The sequence below is a fragment of the Nelusetta ayraudi genome, unplaced genomic scaffold, assembly GCF_046127955.1.
Source record: "Nelusetta ayraudi isolate G7.1 ecotype Tasmania unplaced genomic scaffold, CSIRO-AGI_Nayr_v1 ptg000235l, whole genome shotgun sequence".
NCBI classification, from domain to species: Eukaryota; Metazoa; Chordata; class Actinopteri; order Tetraodontiformes; family Monacanthidae; genus Nelusetta; species Nelusetta ayraudi.
Genome location: NW_027466284.1, coordinates 436,026 through 452,500, shown reverse-complemented (window position 1 = coordinate 452,500; position 16,475 = coordinate 436,026). Strand labels below are relative to the sequence as shown.

Below are 16,475 nucleotides of genomic sequence, written 5' to 3'. Positions count from 1 at the left end.
CTATCTATCTATCTATCTATCTATCTATCTATCAGTCTATCTATCAGTCTGTCTATCTATCTATCTATCTATCTATCTATCAGTCTATCTATCTATCTATCAGTCTATCTATCAGTCTGTCTATCTATCTATCTATCTATCTATCTATCTATCAGTCTGTCTATCTATCTATCTATCTATCTATCTATCTATCAGTCTATCTATCAGTCTGTCTATCTATCTATCTATCTATCTATCTATCAGTCTATCTATCTATCTATCAGTCTATCTATCAGTCTGTCTATCTATCTATCTATCTATCTATCTATCTATCAGTCTGTCTATCTATCTATCTATCTATCAGTCTATCTATCTATCTATCAGTCTATCTATCTATCTATCTATCTATCTATCTATCTATCAGTCTATCTATCTATCTATCTATCTATCTATCAGTCTATCTATCAGTCTATCTATCCATCTCTCTCTCTCTCCTCTAAAGGAGGCTCGTGGTTTTATTTATGTGGAATAAATTTGGCGTCTCGACTTCACGATGAGGAAAACGATGAAAGACAGAAAACAACGCGGCTCCTCTCCTGAGACTCCGCCAGTTGAGAGCCACTGAAGTACGACCGCAACCTGGAGCACTGCAACAGTAAACACTAGAGGGCACTGTTTCAAACTGTTTCAACTGACCCACCCTTAGGAAACGGTTCAGTTATTGGGGCTCACACAAATACAAAACATAGAAATTGGATGAAAAGGCAACGTTTGCAAGATGTTTCTCTCCACTGTGAAGCTTTGCTTGATGACACCTGCACCTCAGTGTCCAGGTGAGAACCACCATCCTGCTGTTACGATCACTCACTCTTTCTACTCTTCTCCTTTGGACACCACTGACTGGTATCCAAAGTGTTGATGGAACTGGTGGCTGCTTTGTGAATCACAGTGTCATGTGTGTTCAGTGCTGGCTGCAAAAGATGGAAGAAAAAAAAAAGAGAGAGAGAGAGAAAATAAAGTAGCTGGGAGACTTCTTTGGCATTTTCACCCACATGGCTCTGCTGGGAGAAGAAAGATCTCCACATGGACATTTGCATGTGTCCAGCGTCGCTGAGCTCCAGGCCGACAGCCAGTATGCAAACCAGGTCAAACCCTGCGCCAGTCAAATGAAGCCAGCAACAAACTCTGCACCGCACAACTATTCTGGATCTTTCCATGCCCTGCACCGTGTGTGCACGGTGTGATCGCCCTGACTGAAAGCAGTTCTTTATTTACACTTTTTAAGTTTTGAATTGCACAAACACAGCAACCTGTTCAGGATATTTTAATGTTCTAGGTAGTACTGTATATGAGAACCGTTGTAAGGAAAAGAAAACCAAATGACTTTTACTGTACTGCACTCTTATGAATGTATTTATGGGCAGTATGTGAAGCGTTTAACAATATAAAAAGACATAAAAAAAAAACAACCATTTCCTGTTAATTGAAGAAAACTATAAAAAGTACATCTTTTTTTTTTCTTTTTTTTTTTTAAAAAAACACCAAACTTTATTAGTCTGCGTTGCGGTCACACGTCAGAGTAGAGAGTGTTTCCCTGTGGGTCCTCCCAGGTCACACACGCTCTGGGCCTGTAGGCCATCCTGCTCACATCCAGCTCAGGTTTGCTGTGGTACCACCTGTTGAGCAGCTGGTCCACCTGCTCCCTCCTGGAGATGCCGTGGAGTCGCTCCTCCTGCTCCTCCTGCTGCTCCTCCCACTGCTCCTGGCAGCAGGGGTGGGGGTGGGGCAGGCGCAGCGCAGCCTCGTCCCTCACGTCCTGGAAGAACTGCACCACGCACTTCTTGGCAAAGTCGCGGGCGTGCAGCACGCACGTCTCGTCGAAGAGCTTCTGCTCCACGTCCAGGTAGTTGCTCCAGTAGCGCGTCTGCAGGAAGGAGCCGTGGTCGTCGAAGCAGGGCTTGACCAGGCGGGTCAGCGCACCCAGCACGATGACCAGGAGGAGGATGGACCAGCCCACGGCCTGGACCAGGAGAGGAGAGGAGAGGAGAGGAGGCGCAGGCGTCACAATGCCAGCAGTGGAGCTGCTGATGTTTGTCAGTCAGTGACTCTTCGTGTCTTTGTGTTTCTGCAAGTGGTCAAGCATGACAACCACTCTTTCAAAACAACAGCACATTCCTGTCCCTGCAGTCTATTTTTAAAGAGCAAAAGAACCAAACTGGATCTGGTTGGGTTGGGTTGGGACCCGTTCATTTGTCAGAGTTCAATAGTAAAACTTTGAGGAATCTGCTGATAAAAAACGTTCCAGCATGGAGTTGAAGAAACTCCAGAGATTCACAGCGACACCAAAATATTGTCCGCATTTTTTTTATTTATTTATTTTTAACTCCAATATCAGGATTTGTTTTCAAAAAGGACATTGTGTCACTCTTACACTCATACCGTACACACTTTCTATACTCTTTACTTTACTTTTGCAGCTAGCGTTGTGCATGTGTCCCTCTGAAAAGTCACTTGGAGGTAAAAAAAAACAGGAGAAACCAGAAAGTTGTCGCCTTTTGTTTCAAGGAGCCTGCAGGTCGTCCGTCACAACTCCCTGGAAACCGCAGGGAGTCGCAGTTTCCACTGCAAAGCGGTCATTCCATAAAGACACATATCACAGTTGCTACAGCTACTGCTACCAACAGTTGCCGTCCATATATGGTTGTTCTTGCTTTGACATCTGTACGTTAAGCACTTCATGTTTGATTACATTGATTGCAGTTTCTTCTAAATGACAGAACTGCAGCAGAACTGCGCTGGAGCATCAACAGTGCAATTCTACAGTCGAGGGAAGGAGAACACCGCCTCATTGAATGTTGGAACTGAACCCCCCCAGAAGGCCACAGCTGAGGTTCTGTAGATGGTGCTTTAATTTGAAAGGAAACTCAAACTTACTTGTGAATAGCAGCGAACGTAGCGAGAGACGGCCTTCCTGAAGGAGCTGTTTCTGAAGATCACGTCCTCCTTGCACGGCACCTTCGCCATGATGTTGCTCACGTCCAGACCCGTGTTGTTGGGTAAGCCTGAGGAAAAAAATGCCCCACGCATTTCCTGTATAAGATACCATTGATGCTTGCTGACAGAGCAAGCCTGAGACCAGATGAACCACATAAACCTTGAAGATACCAGAGAAGAGTTCAGGATCCACGCTGACGCTGAAGGCACAGATGAAGATCTTCCCATCCAGCAGAGTGACCAGGATCCACACCATGGGGGCCAACAGCGCCCTCTGGATCATGGCTGAGAAAAGATACCTGCAGGAGGATGGTGCATGTTTTGCTCCAGTGTCCAGACTCTTAGAGGAGCATCTGTGCACGAGTGGCTCAGCCTCAGTCCTACTCACTCATCCCACTGGACCTCCTTCTTCTCCAACTTGTTAGCGTTGGAGAATAAATGCGGACAAATGTTTTGCTTTACCACTGCAGTGCAGTGAATAACAGGATGTTACTCAACCTGGCTCAGTCAACACTCTGCTGCCTGCTGCTGAGCGCTGCAGGTATTTTCTACTCGGTCAGCTCAAAGGTTGTTGCTATGATTCGTTTGCATTTGTTGTTGGACTTTTTTACACGTCAAGAACCAACAGAATAACAACACAACAGCTGCTCGGTCGTTTTCACCGCCGCTGAGGTTTGAAATGTATTTCATCGTCGTCAATCCACGACGTCACGAAGACGAGAGATTCCCGACTCACTTGACGACGGACGGGTTTTTGGTTCTGTTCCCGGTGGGTCTCATCCACTCGTCCATCATGACCCCCGTGTGGCGGTTGACCAGGAAGCCCAGGAAGAAGAGGATGACGGGGGGGACGATCATCACGCCCAGGGAGTAGAGCTTGTTGTACTGAGGGAGGCAGGGGCAGTTGAAGTCGAAGCTGGTGTAGAGCTTGACGCTGACCAGGGCCAGAACGATGCAGATGCCGTTGGAGATGGACTCGGAGTTGGACTGGAAGTACTGCAGGACCAACTTGAGACGCTCCATGGCTGAAACACACAGAAAAGAGGTCGGACGTAAAAACGGAGGGGTCGCTTGGGGAGGAGTTCTACGATGTCGCAACGCTTCCTCCTCCTCACCTTCCAATGTCCAGCAGCAGGAAGATCTGCAGCGGCCGAGCTGAGAGGCGGCAGGGACGCAGTGGTGGCGCTGCAGTGATTGTGCACCAACACACCTGAGCAGGTGGCTGCAGTCGCCACGCCCTGCCCTGTCCCTGAAGGCAGCACCGCAGACTGAAAGCTTTCAACAGTGAGGCCAGACCACAGCAAGAGCTTCAAAGCCTGCCTGTCTGCCTGTCTGTCTGCCTGCCTGACTGTCTGACTAACTGACTGCCTGTCTGTCTGACTGCCTGTCTGTCTGACTAACTGACTGCCTGCCTGTCTGCCTGTCTGTCTGACGAACTGACTGCCTGTCTGTCTGACTGACTGTCTGCCTGTCTCACTGTCTAACTGTCTGTCTGTCTGCCTGACTAACTGACTGTCTGTCTGATAACTGACTGTCTGTCTAACTAACTGACTTGTCTGTCTCACTGTCTAACTGTCTGTCTGTCTGCCTGACTAACTGACTGTCTGTCTGTCTGATAACTGAATGTCTGTCTGACTGAGAAAACAAAAAGCTTTCAGTTCTGTGCTTGCAATGGTTTTGACTTTGACTTTGGAGGGGATGTCCACCCTCACATTTTAAAATCAACAATGAGCATTACTGCCCTCTGCTGGCTTTTCATGATATAAATTTAAGTTTTTTTTTTTTAGTTTTTAAAGATTCTCAAAGACAAATTTAACACAGCTGCTTATTTAAAAAAAAAAAAAAAAAAAAACGCTGACATTTCAGAGAAGTGGGCTTTAGAGGACAAGAACGTTTATTTATTTTAAAAAGCAAAAGAACAAGTACACATAAGTGGCAGAAAGTGCTTTGATTAGAACATAGTGGTGCCAAGAGTGAGAACCGCCAACTACAGTCAGGGGCAGTTGGACGTAGTTTGCCGCCAGCTCTGCAGTGACGCTTCACAACCACTAGGGAGGAAAAGCAACAGGGAAGGAACGAAACGTGGCATGAAGACACAATTACAGCAGTTGTCAGTAGGGGGGCGCCGGTGAGCCCGGCCATGTCAGACACACACACACCTCAGAGGAACATGACACGATGAAGAATTACAGTACTGGCTGTTCTGACACACACACACACACACACACACACACACACACACACACACACACACACACACACACACTATTGAGAAAACATGAAATCAGCTGTTGGTCATACAGGGAACTCTAACGGGAAAGAAGTCAGAACATGTCTCCTGTGGTTTCTGTGGAACTTGAAGACCCACGGGAGACTTTTGGTCCTTGGAGAACTTTGAGAGGAGTCAAAGTGGACAGCAGTGTGAGGGCAGTTAAAGCAGGAGTTTAAAAGGCCACGAGTGGAGTCTGGGAGACCGCAGCTCCACTCTCTCCTGGTGGTGGCGCTCCAGAGCTTCTGCTCTCAAGACAAGGTGATGTCAGAGGACTCCTGGGCGTCCACCACCCGGAAGACTCCCACCTTGGCCGTGTTCCTGGTCCCCTTGCCTTTGTCTGGAGGAGGAGGAGGAGGGTTTAAAGTGAGGTTGAAGAAGGAAAGAGCAGCACACATGAACACAACATACATGGGGGAGGGGGGAGGGGCCCACATGTCACTTATTTGGGTTGCATGGAACAGCGTCACTCAGCCAGCGTGCTAGAAAATATGAATTTCTATTTTGCTGGGAGGTGGGGACTCTTACCCAGCAGGTCGCTGCGGTCCAGCAGGAGCTCCAGGTCCTTGTCGCTGATCACCTTCCCCATGGACGCCTTGACCTCCCTGAGAGACACCAGGTTAGTCACTGCTTCCTTACAACATGCAGCCTTCACCTGGTGCTCTTCCAGGTCCTCGCTGGTCTCACCTCTCGGAGCTTCTGGATTTCAGCATCTCAATCAGCTCGTCCAGGTCGATGCAGCTCTTGGCCTGGTTCAGCTCCGCCTTCCCACCTTTGAATTTATCTGCAGAGTCACGGGAGCGAGAGAATGAAGCTGTTCGTCAGTCCACCACCGGGGGGCGCTGTCACCAGAGCCAGTTGAGACGGCGGGTGTGCGAGCGCTCACTCTTGTGGATGACCATCTGCTCCAGCTTCCTCTTGGCTGAGGCCCTCTCCAAGATCTTCTGGTCGATGGTGTTGGCGGTGACCAGGCGGTAAACCACCACTGGTTTGGTCTGACCAATACGGTGGCAGCGGTCCTGGGCCTGCAGGTCGGCCTGAGGGTTCTGGAGGAGCAGCGACACACCAGCAGTGAGCATTCATCCACCCACCCATCCATCCATCCGTCCGTCCGTCCATTCATCCATCCATCCATTCATCCATCCACCCACCCATCCATCCATCCATCCCTTCATCCATCCATCCATCCCTTCATCCGTCCGTCCATCCATCCATCCATTCATCCATCCATTCATCCATCCACCCACCCATCCATCCATCCATCCCTTCATCCGTCCGTCCATCCATCCATCCATCCCCCATCCACTCATTCATCCACCCATCCATCCATCCCCCATCCATCCATCCACCCGTCCATCCATCCCCCATCCATTCATCCATCCATCCATACACCCATTCATCCACCCATCCCTTCATCCATCCCTTTATCTGTCCGTCCATCCATCCGTCCGTCCACCCATCCATCCGTCCACCCGTCCATCCATCCATCCGTCCACCCATCCGTCCATTCATCCGTCCGTCCATCCACTCATCCATCCCTTCATCCGTCCATCCATCCATCCATCCATCCATCCACTCATTCATCCACCCATCCATCCATTTATCCGTCCGTCCATCCACCCATCCATCCCCCATCCATCCGTCCGTCCACCCATCCATCCATCCCCCATCCACTCATTCATCCACCCATCCATCCATCCATCCATCCATCCATCGGCAGAGCAGCAGGCAGACACCCACCCAGTCGCTGTCAAAGATGATGACGGTGTCGGCTGCAGTCAGGTTGATGCCCAGACCTCCTGCTCTGGTGCTCAGCAGGAACACAAACACCTCGGGATCTTTGGAGAACTTGCTCATCTACCAGAGGAGAGGAGAGGAGAAGACAAGAGCGTCTTGAGATGCGCTCAGACTCGGGAGCTGCTCCTTCACTCCGACTCTGCTAGCCAGAATTAGTCATCGGGCTGCATGAATGAGCTGAACGAGGGGTCCCGGGGCACAGCTGAAGGTCTCCGTCACTCACGTTCTCCTCCCTGTCGGCGTACGCCATGCTGCCGTCCAGTCGGCTGTACTGGAAGCCTCGCAGGTAGCAGTAGTCCATCAAGATGTCCAGGATGGACGTCATCTGGCTGAAGATGAGAACCTGGAGCACCACGGCAGAAGAACAAACCCCCCCCATTTAGAGTCAGCAGAGCAAGACCACCCTACGATCGGCTCACACGACCTTCTGAAGTTTTGAGGCCTGCGCAAAATAATTTCAAACACGCTGGTGCGTAAAGTTCGGCTTTACTGCGTCGCCGCTGCTTCACCTTGTGTCCTCTCTTCTTCAGCGCAGGCAGCATTCGGTCCAGGATGAGGAACTTCCCGGAGGTCTGCACCAGCTGCTCGTCGATCTGCAGGGGACGAGACGCCAGAGCAGTGAGCGCGGAATCCTTCGAAGCTCACCGACTGTGAGGCAGCAACGCAAGGCCACGACTGCGGTTCCACAGCTTCCAGTCGGTGTTTATAGATGCTGCAGGCTGTTTCAGGCCCACAGTGGTGCCAGTTGGTCCTTCAGACGTCCTGAGACCATCAGAGTGTGAGGAACTCAGGTGATGATACCTTGAACTCCTGAGTGGCAGGATCCAGTGGGTACTCCACCAAGTAGGGGTGGTTGCAGCACTTCTTCAGCAGCATGAGGATGTTCTGAAGCTTCAGGTTGATCTGGGCGTCCAGAGGACACTGGACCTGCAGCACTGGAGTGGAGCTGGAGGAGGAGGAGGAGGAGGAGGAGGAGCATGGTGGGGTTACTGAGCAGGTTCTCAGTGGTGTGTGTGTGTGTGTGTGTGTGTGTGATGGACGGCCATCACCCACCTGTGCTCGCTCTCCTTGCGGATCTTCTCCAGGTATTTCTCCAGGTCGTACGGGGAGTCTCCGCCCTGCTCCTTGTAGTCCACCACCTTGCGAGTGCGTCTCTTCGGCCGCCCGCTGGCCGTCACAGCGACAGGAGCCTCGGTCTGCCAGACAGGGAGACCCATTTGAATGCGGTTCCGACAGAGAAGATTACAGCACAGGTTCAGCATCTGCAACCAGCAGCCACGAGGCTCTTTTGATGGCTTTGTCAAGTCCACATGTGGTACTATTAAAAAAATATCCCTCTCCAAGGTCCAGTGTGTAACAGTTGGGAGATTTTGAGAAGAAACAGCGACATCAAGTGGTGACATTTCAGACTGCAGGGCTCCTCCTCCTTTTCTTGGTTAGTTTACTTAAGGACGCCCCCTAGTGGTCAGCCTAAATACCAAACGCTCTGCTGCCGGGCAGCTGGATTGTCCGCAGCAGGCTTCCTTAGAAACATGCTGGTGCCAGATGGAGGCTAACTGGGAGTACTGGGACCATGACAATAAGATTGACTCTCTGGGGAGGTAGTAGCAGTAAAGACTTTAACTGATGTATTGATGGGCAGCATAAGAAGCTTTTCCCTTTATAAAAATCATAAATCCAGCCAATTATACACACTGGACCTTTGATTAATAAGCATCAGCGTTGCCCCAAGTGATGCTAATATAATGACAGCAGATGGTTGGCTCGCTGTCACACAGGATCTGTGGCAGATTAACATGAATACGGCAGCGTTCACGCCGCACTGCAGCCGCCCCGCAGGGGGGCGCGGCAGTTCAACTCCGTCTGCTGCGGTACCTTTTCCACCCCCAGCGTCTTGGCGATGGTTTTGTTGACCACGGCCGTGTAGAACAAGACCTGCTTGGCCGTGAGCGGAGCGTACACGATGATCTCCTTCTTGGGAGGGACGTCCAGCGTCACGTCCGACTTGAGTCTTCTGAGCAGGAAGGGAGTGAGAATCTGAAAGCAACAATGGTTGACCGTCAGCTCAAGAGTTCTGCCGGATCACAGAGGAGCCCGGCCGGCGGCACAATGGCAGTTCCAGCAGCTCCAGAAGCTCCAGAAGCCTGGAGTCTGCTTCTGAGCAGGGAAAATGCTGCCAGTCAGTGCAGGGAATTATTTTAGGAGATTGAATCACAACGCTGCCGCTGTCACCGCTTCACCTTTCATACCTGCGAGCTAAAAATAAAGATCTTTTATCCGTGCTTCCGAGCCAGCCTTGAAGAACATCTTAAACACGGCGCTGTGTGTGCTTAGAAGAAAAACAACAATCCTTGTGAAGGTGTGCAGCTCCGTGGCCGGCCCACACCTGAGTGACTTCAGAGAAGCTGGAGCCATCGTGGCCGCGGGGTCGCCTGGTTTAATTCTGTTCAACGGCTGCTGGGTGTGTACCCAGTTTGGAGCCAATCAATGAGTGACCACTGACCTGGTGCAGCATGCTGAGGATGCTCTGCTCGCGCTCCACCGCCACCACGTTCTCAGCCTCGCTGAGGGAGTCGATGTCAAACCACGACTCGAAGCTGAGAGCGAGAAGACGCATCGGTCACCGAGGGGAACGAGAGCTTTGCTGACGGAGACGATGCAGCGGGAGGAGGACACCGCGGCTCGGTACCTCTTGAGATCGTCGAAGACCTCCGGCAGCAGGAAGTTGAGGAGGGACCAGAGCTCAGCCAGGTTGTTCTGCAGCGGCGTGCCGGTCAGCAGCAGCTTGTTGTCGGTGGGGAGACTCTTCAGCTCCCGCACCAGCCGACAGTTGAGGTTCTTGATCCTGTGGCCCTCGTCCACAATCAGGTACTTCCACTGGTAGCGCTGAAGCAACGGAGGAAGGGACAGGAGTCGATAAGAACGGGACGGATCTCATGCAACGTTGGACCGTCAAGCAGGCAGGACACTGCAAAGGGTTTCATCCGTCTTCGCTGAAGGTTCAGTGATTCAGAAGAAGGTCAAATGTTGATGAGGAGGTCCTGATCAAACACAGAGCTCCTCCCACACAGCCACAGACTGCTCTGGAGTGAAAATGAACCCAATGAATAAACCCATGCAAAGGTGTTGTGTACCTGCAGGAACTTGCGGTCGATCATGGAGATCTCGAAGGAGGTGACCACCACCGGACACATGTTGAGGGACCCCTGGGGCCTCCGGATCTGCTTCAGCAGCTTGGCTCTCTCCGGCTGAGTGCCGTGGTACAGCAGCACCGACACCTGCGACACACACACAGCACACGCAGGCTCCGTCAGCCACGCCCCCTGCTGGCCGGGAGGCTGCTACCAAGCAGCTCCACCAACAGAGCATTCCACCAGGAAGGACGGCTTTGCTCCACGGCACCAACCAGGTGAGGTCCACCCACGCTGCAGCTCCTACCTCCGGAGCAAAGCGCTTGAATTCGCTGATCCAGTTGGGCAGAGTGGAGAGCGGCGCCACCACCAGGAAAGGGCCCATGACTTTCTTCTCGATCATCATGGCCATGTGTGCGATGCACTGGATGGTTTTGCCCAAACCCATCTCATCAGCCAGGATGCCGTTGATGCCGTTCTCCCACAGCATCTGAGGAGGAGGAAGAGGAGGAGGAGGAGGAGCAGGAGGAAAAGCAGCATTACTGGCAGCTGAAAAAAATGTTTGAATCTATGGCCACACCCATAAACTAATAAGAATGAAAAGGTTTATCAAGGGTTCAGTGGGTAATATGTGGAGAATTTGCAACATCCAGTGGTTACATTTTAAATTGCAGCGCCTCCGACTTCCTCTCCTGATCCTACCAGGGAACTACGCAATGCTGGATTGTCCACACCAGTTGTGGTGCAACACTCCACCACAGCCAATGATTACCCACTGGACCTTTGACCAAGGAGCCACTGGAGTGCACTGACCCTGAGCCACTCGATGCCCTCTATCTGGTACCACCTCATCACCCCTCCAGTGAAGAGCTCCGGCTGCTGGACGGGCACCGGCTCGCCCGCCACCTTCCTGTGTGGGTGGAGCAGCTGCTTGGCGTTGTCCCGCACCGTCTCCGACAGCCGGTGCTTGATGTCCTCGTTGGTGTCGCTCATCTTCTCGATGTCCTCGGCTTCCAGCTTCTTCGGGCTGGCCTGCTCACCCTGGTCAGGCAGGTTTCCATTATAATGACGTCAAACATTCAGAAAGACTTCTTTTTTTTTTAAAGAATTGTGAATATATTTATTCCTCTACTCAAGAAGGTCAGATGCAACGTTACCGATTCCTCCACTTTGGCTCTCTTGGCTTGGGACATTATCTCCTGGTAGAAGAGACACAATGTGAACCACAGTGAGTCGCTGACTCACTCACTGAAGGTACAATGTGACCGACAGTAATGCAACTCTTTACCTCTTTAGACATCACGTCTGCTATCTTGTAGTCGTCGTTTCTCCTCCGCTTCTTTGCATCTGGGGGCAGAAGTGCAGAGGAATCCACTGAAGCTGGCCGATAGCTTGCATGTACAGTGCACTGCAATCCCACCCCAGAGCTTTAAGAACTACTGCCAGGTTCTACTGCCTGGAGGTGTCCTACCTTTCTCCTGCTCTGACCCACTGGCGCTCTGCGTCTGAGAGAAAAAAAAAAAAAAAAAAAGTATTTCGTATTGGGTCACACGTGGTTTAAAAACATCGTCCTCCTGCATGATGGAGGACGACGTTAAGCAATCAAGGCGGCAGTGATCACCGGCATCTTGCTGCATCTCTGCTTCTAGTGTGAAACCCTCATCTCTGAAACAATGACTGAATGACTGAATGAACGAGAGTGTGATTGGACTGTGGCTCCATCAGTTCTCACCTTCTTGGTCTTCTTCACGATTCTCTCCTTCTTGACCTTTTCCTGAAAGCATTGACAGGACAGCCGTTAGATGTTGTGACGGCAGCTGAGCTGGAGAGAAGCAGGTCACTGCAGCACACACTCAGCCACTACTACCCCCCCCGCCCCCCCCAATCCTCCTCCCCGTGTCCCACCTCATTCTGCTGTTGCTCCATTTTAGTCAGCAGGAACTTGGAATAGATGTTGCTCTTCTGCAGCAGATGCTGCAGCCTCTTGAAGCGCATGTCATTGGGGTCCCTCTCCCAGGACTGGCGAGCCTGGTGGGGGGGGGGCACACAGGATTTTATAGCAAACGCATTAACAAAGACAGAAATGGAATCACTTTTTGAAACCAGAGGCTCACTAGAAATGAACCTTTGGTTGTCTGAGTGTCCAACTGTCACAATGAGCCGCTTGTTTGATGCCATTATTTTGAAAATGCCCAGGATTCTCAGTCACCAACCTTTTCCATCATCTCCTTCTCTTTTCTCTCGCCTTCCTCCATCAGCTGCTTCTCCTCCTGCTCCATCTCCTGAGTGATGACTGCTCCGCAGGGCGCACCCTCCGCTTTGACATCTTGAAAAAAAAGACCCGCAGACATCTCATCACCGTCTGCGTCGACTCGGTGATTACCAATCACGCGCCAATCAACGCCAAGCTATGAGTTAAGATTCATTCAAGTTCACAAGACTTTTCTTTTAAACAGGCCACTGATTGCATGGGCCTCTACTGTCCTACATGCAGACGTCTGCAGTGTATGCAGCAAGCAGCTGCAGCAGTCAGTGGAAAGTCTATACAGCTTCAGTTCAGTTTACTTGATCAAGGGACAGTGCAAATTCATACAAAGAAATACAATTGCCCCGATGCCATGGTGGTGGTGGGGGGGAAACTACGATAAGACACAAGTAGATCTAGGCACATAGAAATAGACAGGGCCAATGCTAGGCTATCAGGGCTTAGCATCGGGGTTTCAAAGAGGGGACATTAAGCATGGGTGACTAAAAGGAAGTTACATACAAGCACGGCTAGCAGACTGTAAGCAAGCAACACAGACTGGGACAGTTCCAGTCAGACATGTTGACACAAGCACGACGCAGCATACAAACATGACATACACACACACACACACACACACACACACACACAACAGTGCATAAGTCAAAGACATCCTGTTCATGCAGTCATATAGACAACATGAAGCGGATGTGAGGAGAATCCTGTGGACGGTGAAGGAAAGTGCACACAGTTGATGAATGAACTGCTGGTGTGTGGAATAATGCAGCAGAACCGAGCACCACGCAACACTGTGGGGTTAACAGAGGCTGGACTGGTGGAGGCAACTGCTGCTGCTGCTGCTGCTGCTGCTGCTGACGACTGACCTTGAGGTGCAGCTTCCGTCTCCATGGCGGTGCCTCGAGGCTCCTCGGGTTCATCGGGTTTGGGACAGTGAGGGGAAGCGCTGCGGGTTTCCTCCTTGGTGCTGCCAGCACAACCAACATCATCACATCACAATTCAACGGCTGTATGTGTGTGTGTGTGTGTGTGTGTGTGTGGGGGGGGGGGCTTTAAGCGGCTGCTGCTGCTGCTTACAGCGAACCAAAAGTCAACCTTAGAGCCTCATTAATATCTTAATTCATCGGTACGCCACTCATTCATTCACTATTTCACTATTCACTAAGAACATTTGACCTTTTTAAACGTTTTTTTTTGTTTACTTATTATTTTATTTATTTATTTGGGAGGAGGGGGGGGGGTGAATGTGTGTGTCAAAAGGTTTTTAACTGTGTATCTGACTGTCTTTTAACTTAGTGCACTGCGGGGAAGGAAGCCAGAAACAAATTTCCATTGTGGCCCGCTTGTTGCAATGACAACAAAGAACATTGGATTTGATTACAGTGGAATGATTTTTTATTTTTTATTTTTTTCCCCCCCCATACTGCTACATTGACACTATGCTTAAAGGCCGTACACACAGCCTTTTATTTCCTTGCACCATGTCCAGTCTAATAAAGGACTCCCATGAAGGGGCTGCTGGGGCCTTTCATGAACTTTGTCCCATCCAACCAACACGCAGTGCTTACTCATGTTAAAGAGTTGTCTTTTTTTTTTTTTTTTTTTTTTTTTTTTTTACATTAGAATGTGTTCTTTCCTGCATAACCGTGGTTACAATTTGTATTTATTTGACGTTTTTCTTCAAATCTGTTGGAATAAATAAAGTCATAATAATCGGGTTGTGTTTTTTTTTTTTTTCAGTACTGGCTGCGGGCTTGAACAATCACTTCCCAACACACACACACACACTGATGTTGGAAACATGCACGAGCTTGACTCGACTTATCATTTACAGCCCGCAGCATCGCGTGAGCCGAGAGAGAAGACACTTCAAAGTGTTTCACCAAAGCGACGACGCCCGGCCAGACTCTAAACGGCGCTCTGCGGAGAAGTTGTTCAAAACTTACCAGCTCATAGTTGCCGACTGTTGCAAGTTCAGCTTTGATGTGGAGCTTCACGCGAAAACAACGTTTGCTAACTCAAACTCAAGAGGTTACACAAGTCGCTCGTGCGCAATGATTCCAAGCAACTGGCCGGAGTTTCAGGACGAAGACTGAGTTTGTGATGTATCCTCCGAAACGGAAACAAATTCAAACTACTGCCGTGTGTGTGTGGGGAAAAAAAAACAAACAAACAACCAAAACACACAACAACGAGCAAATGCACAATAGCGCTACTTTAAACTCCACTGCTGTGCAACACTGAGAACACAACGTGCAGCAACGCGAAGCAAGTGGTCGCCAACGGGATACGCAATACGATACATATCCGCTTTGTGCCCTTCAAAACAAAATGCGCTTCCGGAAAAGTGGCGCCCAAGAAAGCGACAGAGCAGCGACGTATATTTTATTTTGAAACTAAACCGAGCACCTTTAGATGTGAATGATTTGACTTGACAAACCTGCTGGTCGCTGGTTGGAGGCGGTCCTTTTCCATTTCGCGCCACTACGGGCGAAACCACTTTGTCTTCCACGAGGGACAATTGTCGATTTGTTCCACACAAAATGCGATTTTAAATACCAGTAAGAGTTAGATATAGCCGCGAGTAATTACTTTTCATGTTGAGTTATAAGCCAAAAACGCATTGCTAAAACAAATTCACTCTTACACTTTAAAAGTCTTTATGATCGGAGAACGTGAAAAGATATGACGGCACAGACACCCCTCTGTGTGCAACTATTTGATCAACATCTGATAATATTTCCCGCGAGGAACTGGGACGTGCAGGTCTTCAGGTGCAGCAGAACGCCCATATTGGTGGACCCTCCGGAAATGATTAGGTATTTAAAAAAATAAAATAAAAAATAAAAAAGTTATTTGGTCCCCGGAAATGATTTACCTGGCAACTATTGAAAGAAAAGTAAAACAAACAAAAAAAGAGCATTTGACTGTCAACCATGAGGCAGCAGCACTGTCAGCAGAGTTATTCCCCTCATCTTTGTTAACTTGCATCATCGTTCTGCCTTTACAGCATTTTAGCATTTACCGTCTTTTTTTTATTTGATCGTTTATAAACTGGATAATATTTTTTCAAAACATAAAACGCATGGCTTTTCTCTTTGGCATCTCAGTCAAGTACACTTGACTGTACTCCCAGGGTAAACGTCAGCGTTCATTAAAAGTTGTCCCCGTCCTGCCGTCACAGAATTATGAGTGCATGATTTGGGTTCAGGATCTTGGTTCCCATTGTTGTTCAGTGTCACACTTATCTTCCTCTCAGTGAATTAAACCGTGCGGTGATTCATCAAGATGTGGATGTGGGTTAATTGTTCCCCTTTTTTTTTTTTTTTTTTAGCAGTATAGAAAATGCCCTCTTCAGCATATACTCCACTTCCCATTACTGTCTTGCACATGCAGCATTCAAAGATGAACACGCGTGATTTTGCTCCCTCCGGCCGCCTCTCCAACCTTTCATACCATGGGAACGTTTTGAGGTCATCTCCACCAGAAGGTCTTCACCCTCCTTCTGGACCGACATTCCACCACAGCAGCTTCACTGTGTGGATTTTCTCCTGAAATTCAATGCAAGTGACCAGGATTGAGGTCAACTGGCCAACAAGTAGCTTGTATGTCCTTTCACACACACTCTCACACACACACACACACATCTCTGGCTATTGTGTTCCCACCTGACCTTCATGTGCAGTTGTACAATAGTGTACTGTTCCAACATTCTTTGCCACACAGCAAACACTCGTCCCCGGGTTCCTTTCAAACTGAATTCAGTTGCCTTTATTATGAAAACCAGAGAACATTGTATTTCCTTACGCAGTTAAGTACTCGGATTACACAGCAAATTGCAGACGGATCCTAAGTGACTGGCAGCAGATATGCAGAATGAATGTTTCATATAAATAACTCGGCCAGCTCGGCCTACACATCGCACAGTGTAGACCCCCCCCCCCTCCTCCCCCACCCCAGCTCATACAGTCGTAGTGGTAGTAGTACAAGGTTTATTTTCAGTTGAGTTGTTACATGATGAGCAACAAAATTACAGTTGTCT

General features: G+C 49.5%; 3 protein-coding genes across 4 annotated transcripts in view; all 3 read right to left on the bottom strand.

Annotated features, from left to right (window-relative positions):
- Positions 1-16,475, bottom strand: part of tlx1 (T cell leukemia homeobox 1) — a 40,506-nt gene that overhangs the window by 626 nt on the left and 23,405 nt on the right. The window lies entirely within an intron of this gene.
- On the bottom strand, positions 1,518-3,996 carry calhm3 (calcium homeostasis modulator 3). The gene is made up of 4 exons (XM_076016697.1): positions 3,710-3,996; positions 3,145-3,272; positions 2,914-3,041; positions 1,518-1,999 (listed from the first exon to the last, which is right to left on the bottom strand). Exons 1-4 carry the CDS (start codon positions 3,994-3,996, stop codon positions 1,547-1,549), a joined length of 996 nt encoding a protein of 331 aa, XP_075872812.1. The 3' UTR covers positions 1,518-1,546.
- On the bottom strand, positions 4,845-14,635 carry hells (helicase, lymphoid specific). 2 transcript variants are annotated; one of them, XM_076016688.1, is made up of 23 exons: positions 14,380-14,635; positions 13,300-13,400; positions 12,384-12,496; positions 12,076-12,198; positions 11,903-11,944; positions 11,642-11,675; positions 11,459-11,517; positions 11,328-11,369; positions 10,984-11,211; positions 10,478-10,660; positions 10,174-10,317; positions 9,729-9,925; positions 9,543-9,636; positions 8,915-9,076; positions 8,093-8,235; positions 7,841-7,985; positions 7,549-7,632; positions 7,263-7,382; positions 6,983-7,099; positions 6,129-6,288; positions 5,930-6,026; positions 5,771-5,847; positions 4,845-5,582 (listed from the first exon to the last, which is right to left on the bottom strand). In XM_076016688.1, the coding sequence occupies exons 1-23, from the start codon at positions 14,385-14,387 to the stop codon at positions 5,494-5,496; spliced, it is 2,562 nt and encodes an 853-aa protein (XP_075872803.1). In that variant the 5' UTR covers positions 14,388-14,635; the 3' UTR covers positions 4,845-5,493. The 2 variants fall into 2 exon arrangements, with proteins under 2 accessions (XP_075872803.1, XP_075872804.1); XM_076016689.1 differs by having other exon boundaries at positions 10,984-11,202.

Coding starts and splice junctions, on each gene's coding strand:
- hells (XM_076016688.1), bottom strand. Junction 11,212..11,327: donor GAGCCAAAGTGGAGGAATCG/GTAACGTTGCAT, acceptor CTGCCTGACCAG/GGTGAGCAGGCCAGCCCGAA. Junction 8,236..8,914: donor AGACGCTGGGGGTGGAAAAG/GTACCGCAGCAG, acceptor CCTGTCTGGCAG/ACCGAGGCTCCTGTCGCTGT.
- calhm3 (XM_076016697.1), bottom strand. CDS start 3,996: ATGGAGCGTCTCAAGTTGGTCCTGCAGTACTTCCAGTCCAACTCCGAG. Junction 3,042..3,144: donor GGATCCTGAACTCTTCTCTG/GTATCTTCAAGG, acceptor TTTTTTCCTCAG/GCTTACCCAACAACACGGGT. Junction 2,000..2,913: donor ACGTTCGCTGCTATTCACAA/GTAAGTTTGAGT, acceptor CTCCTGGTCCAG/GCCGTGGGCTGGTCCATCCT.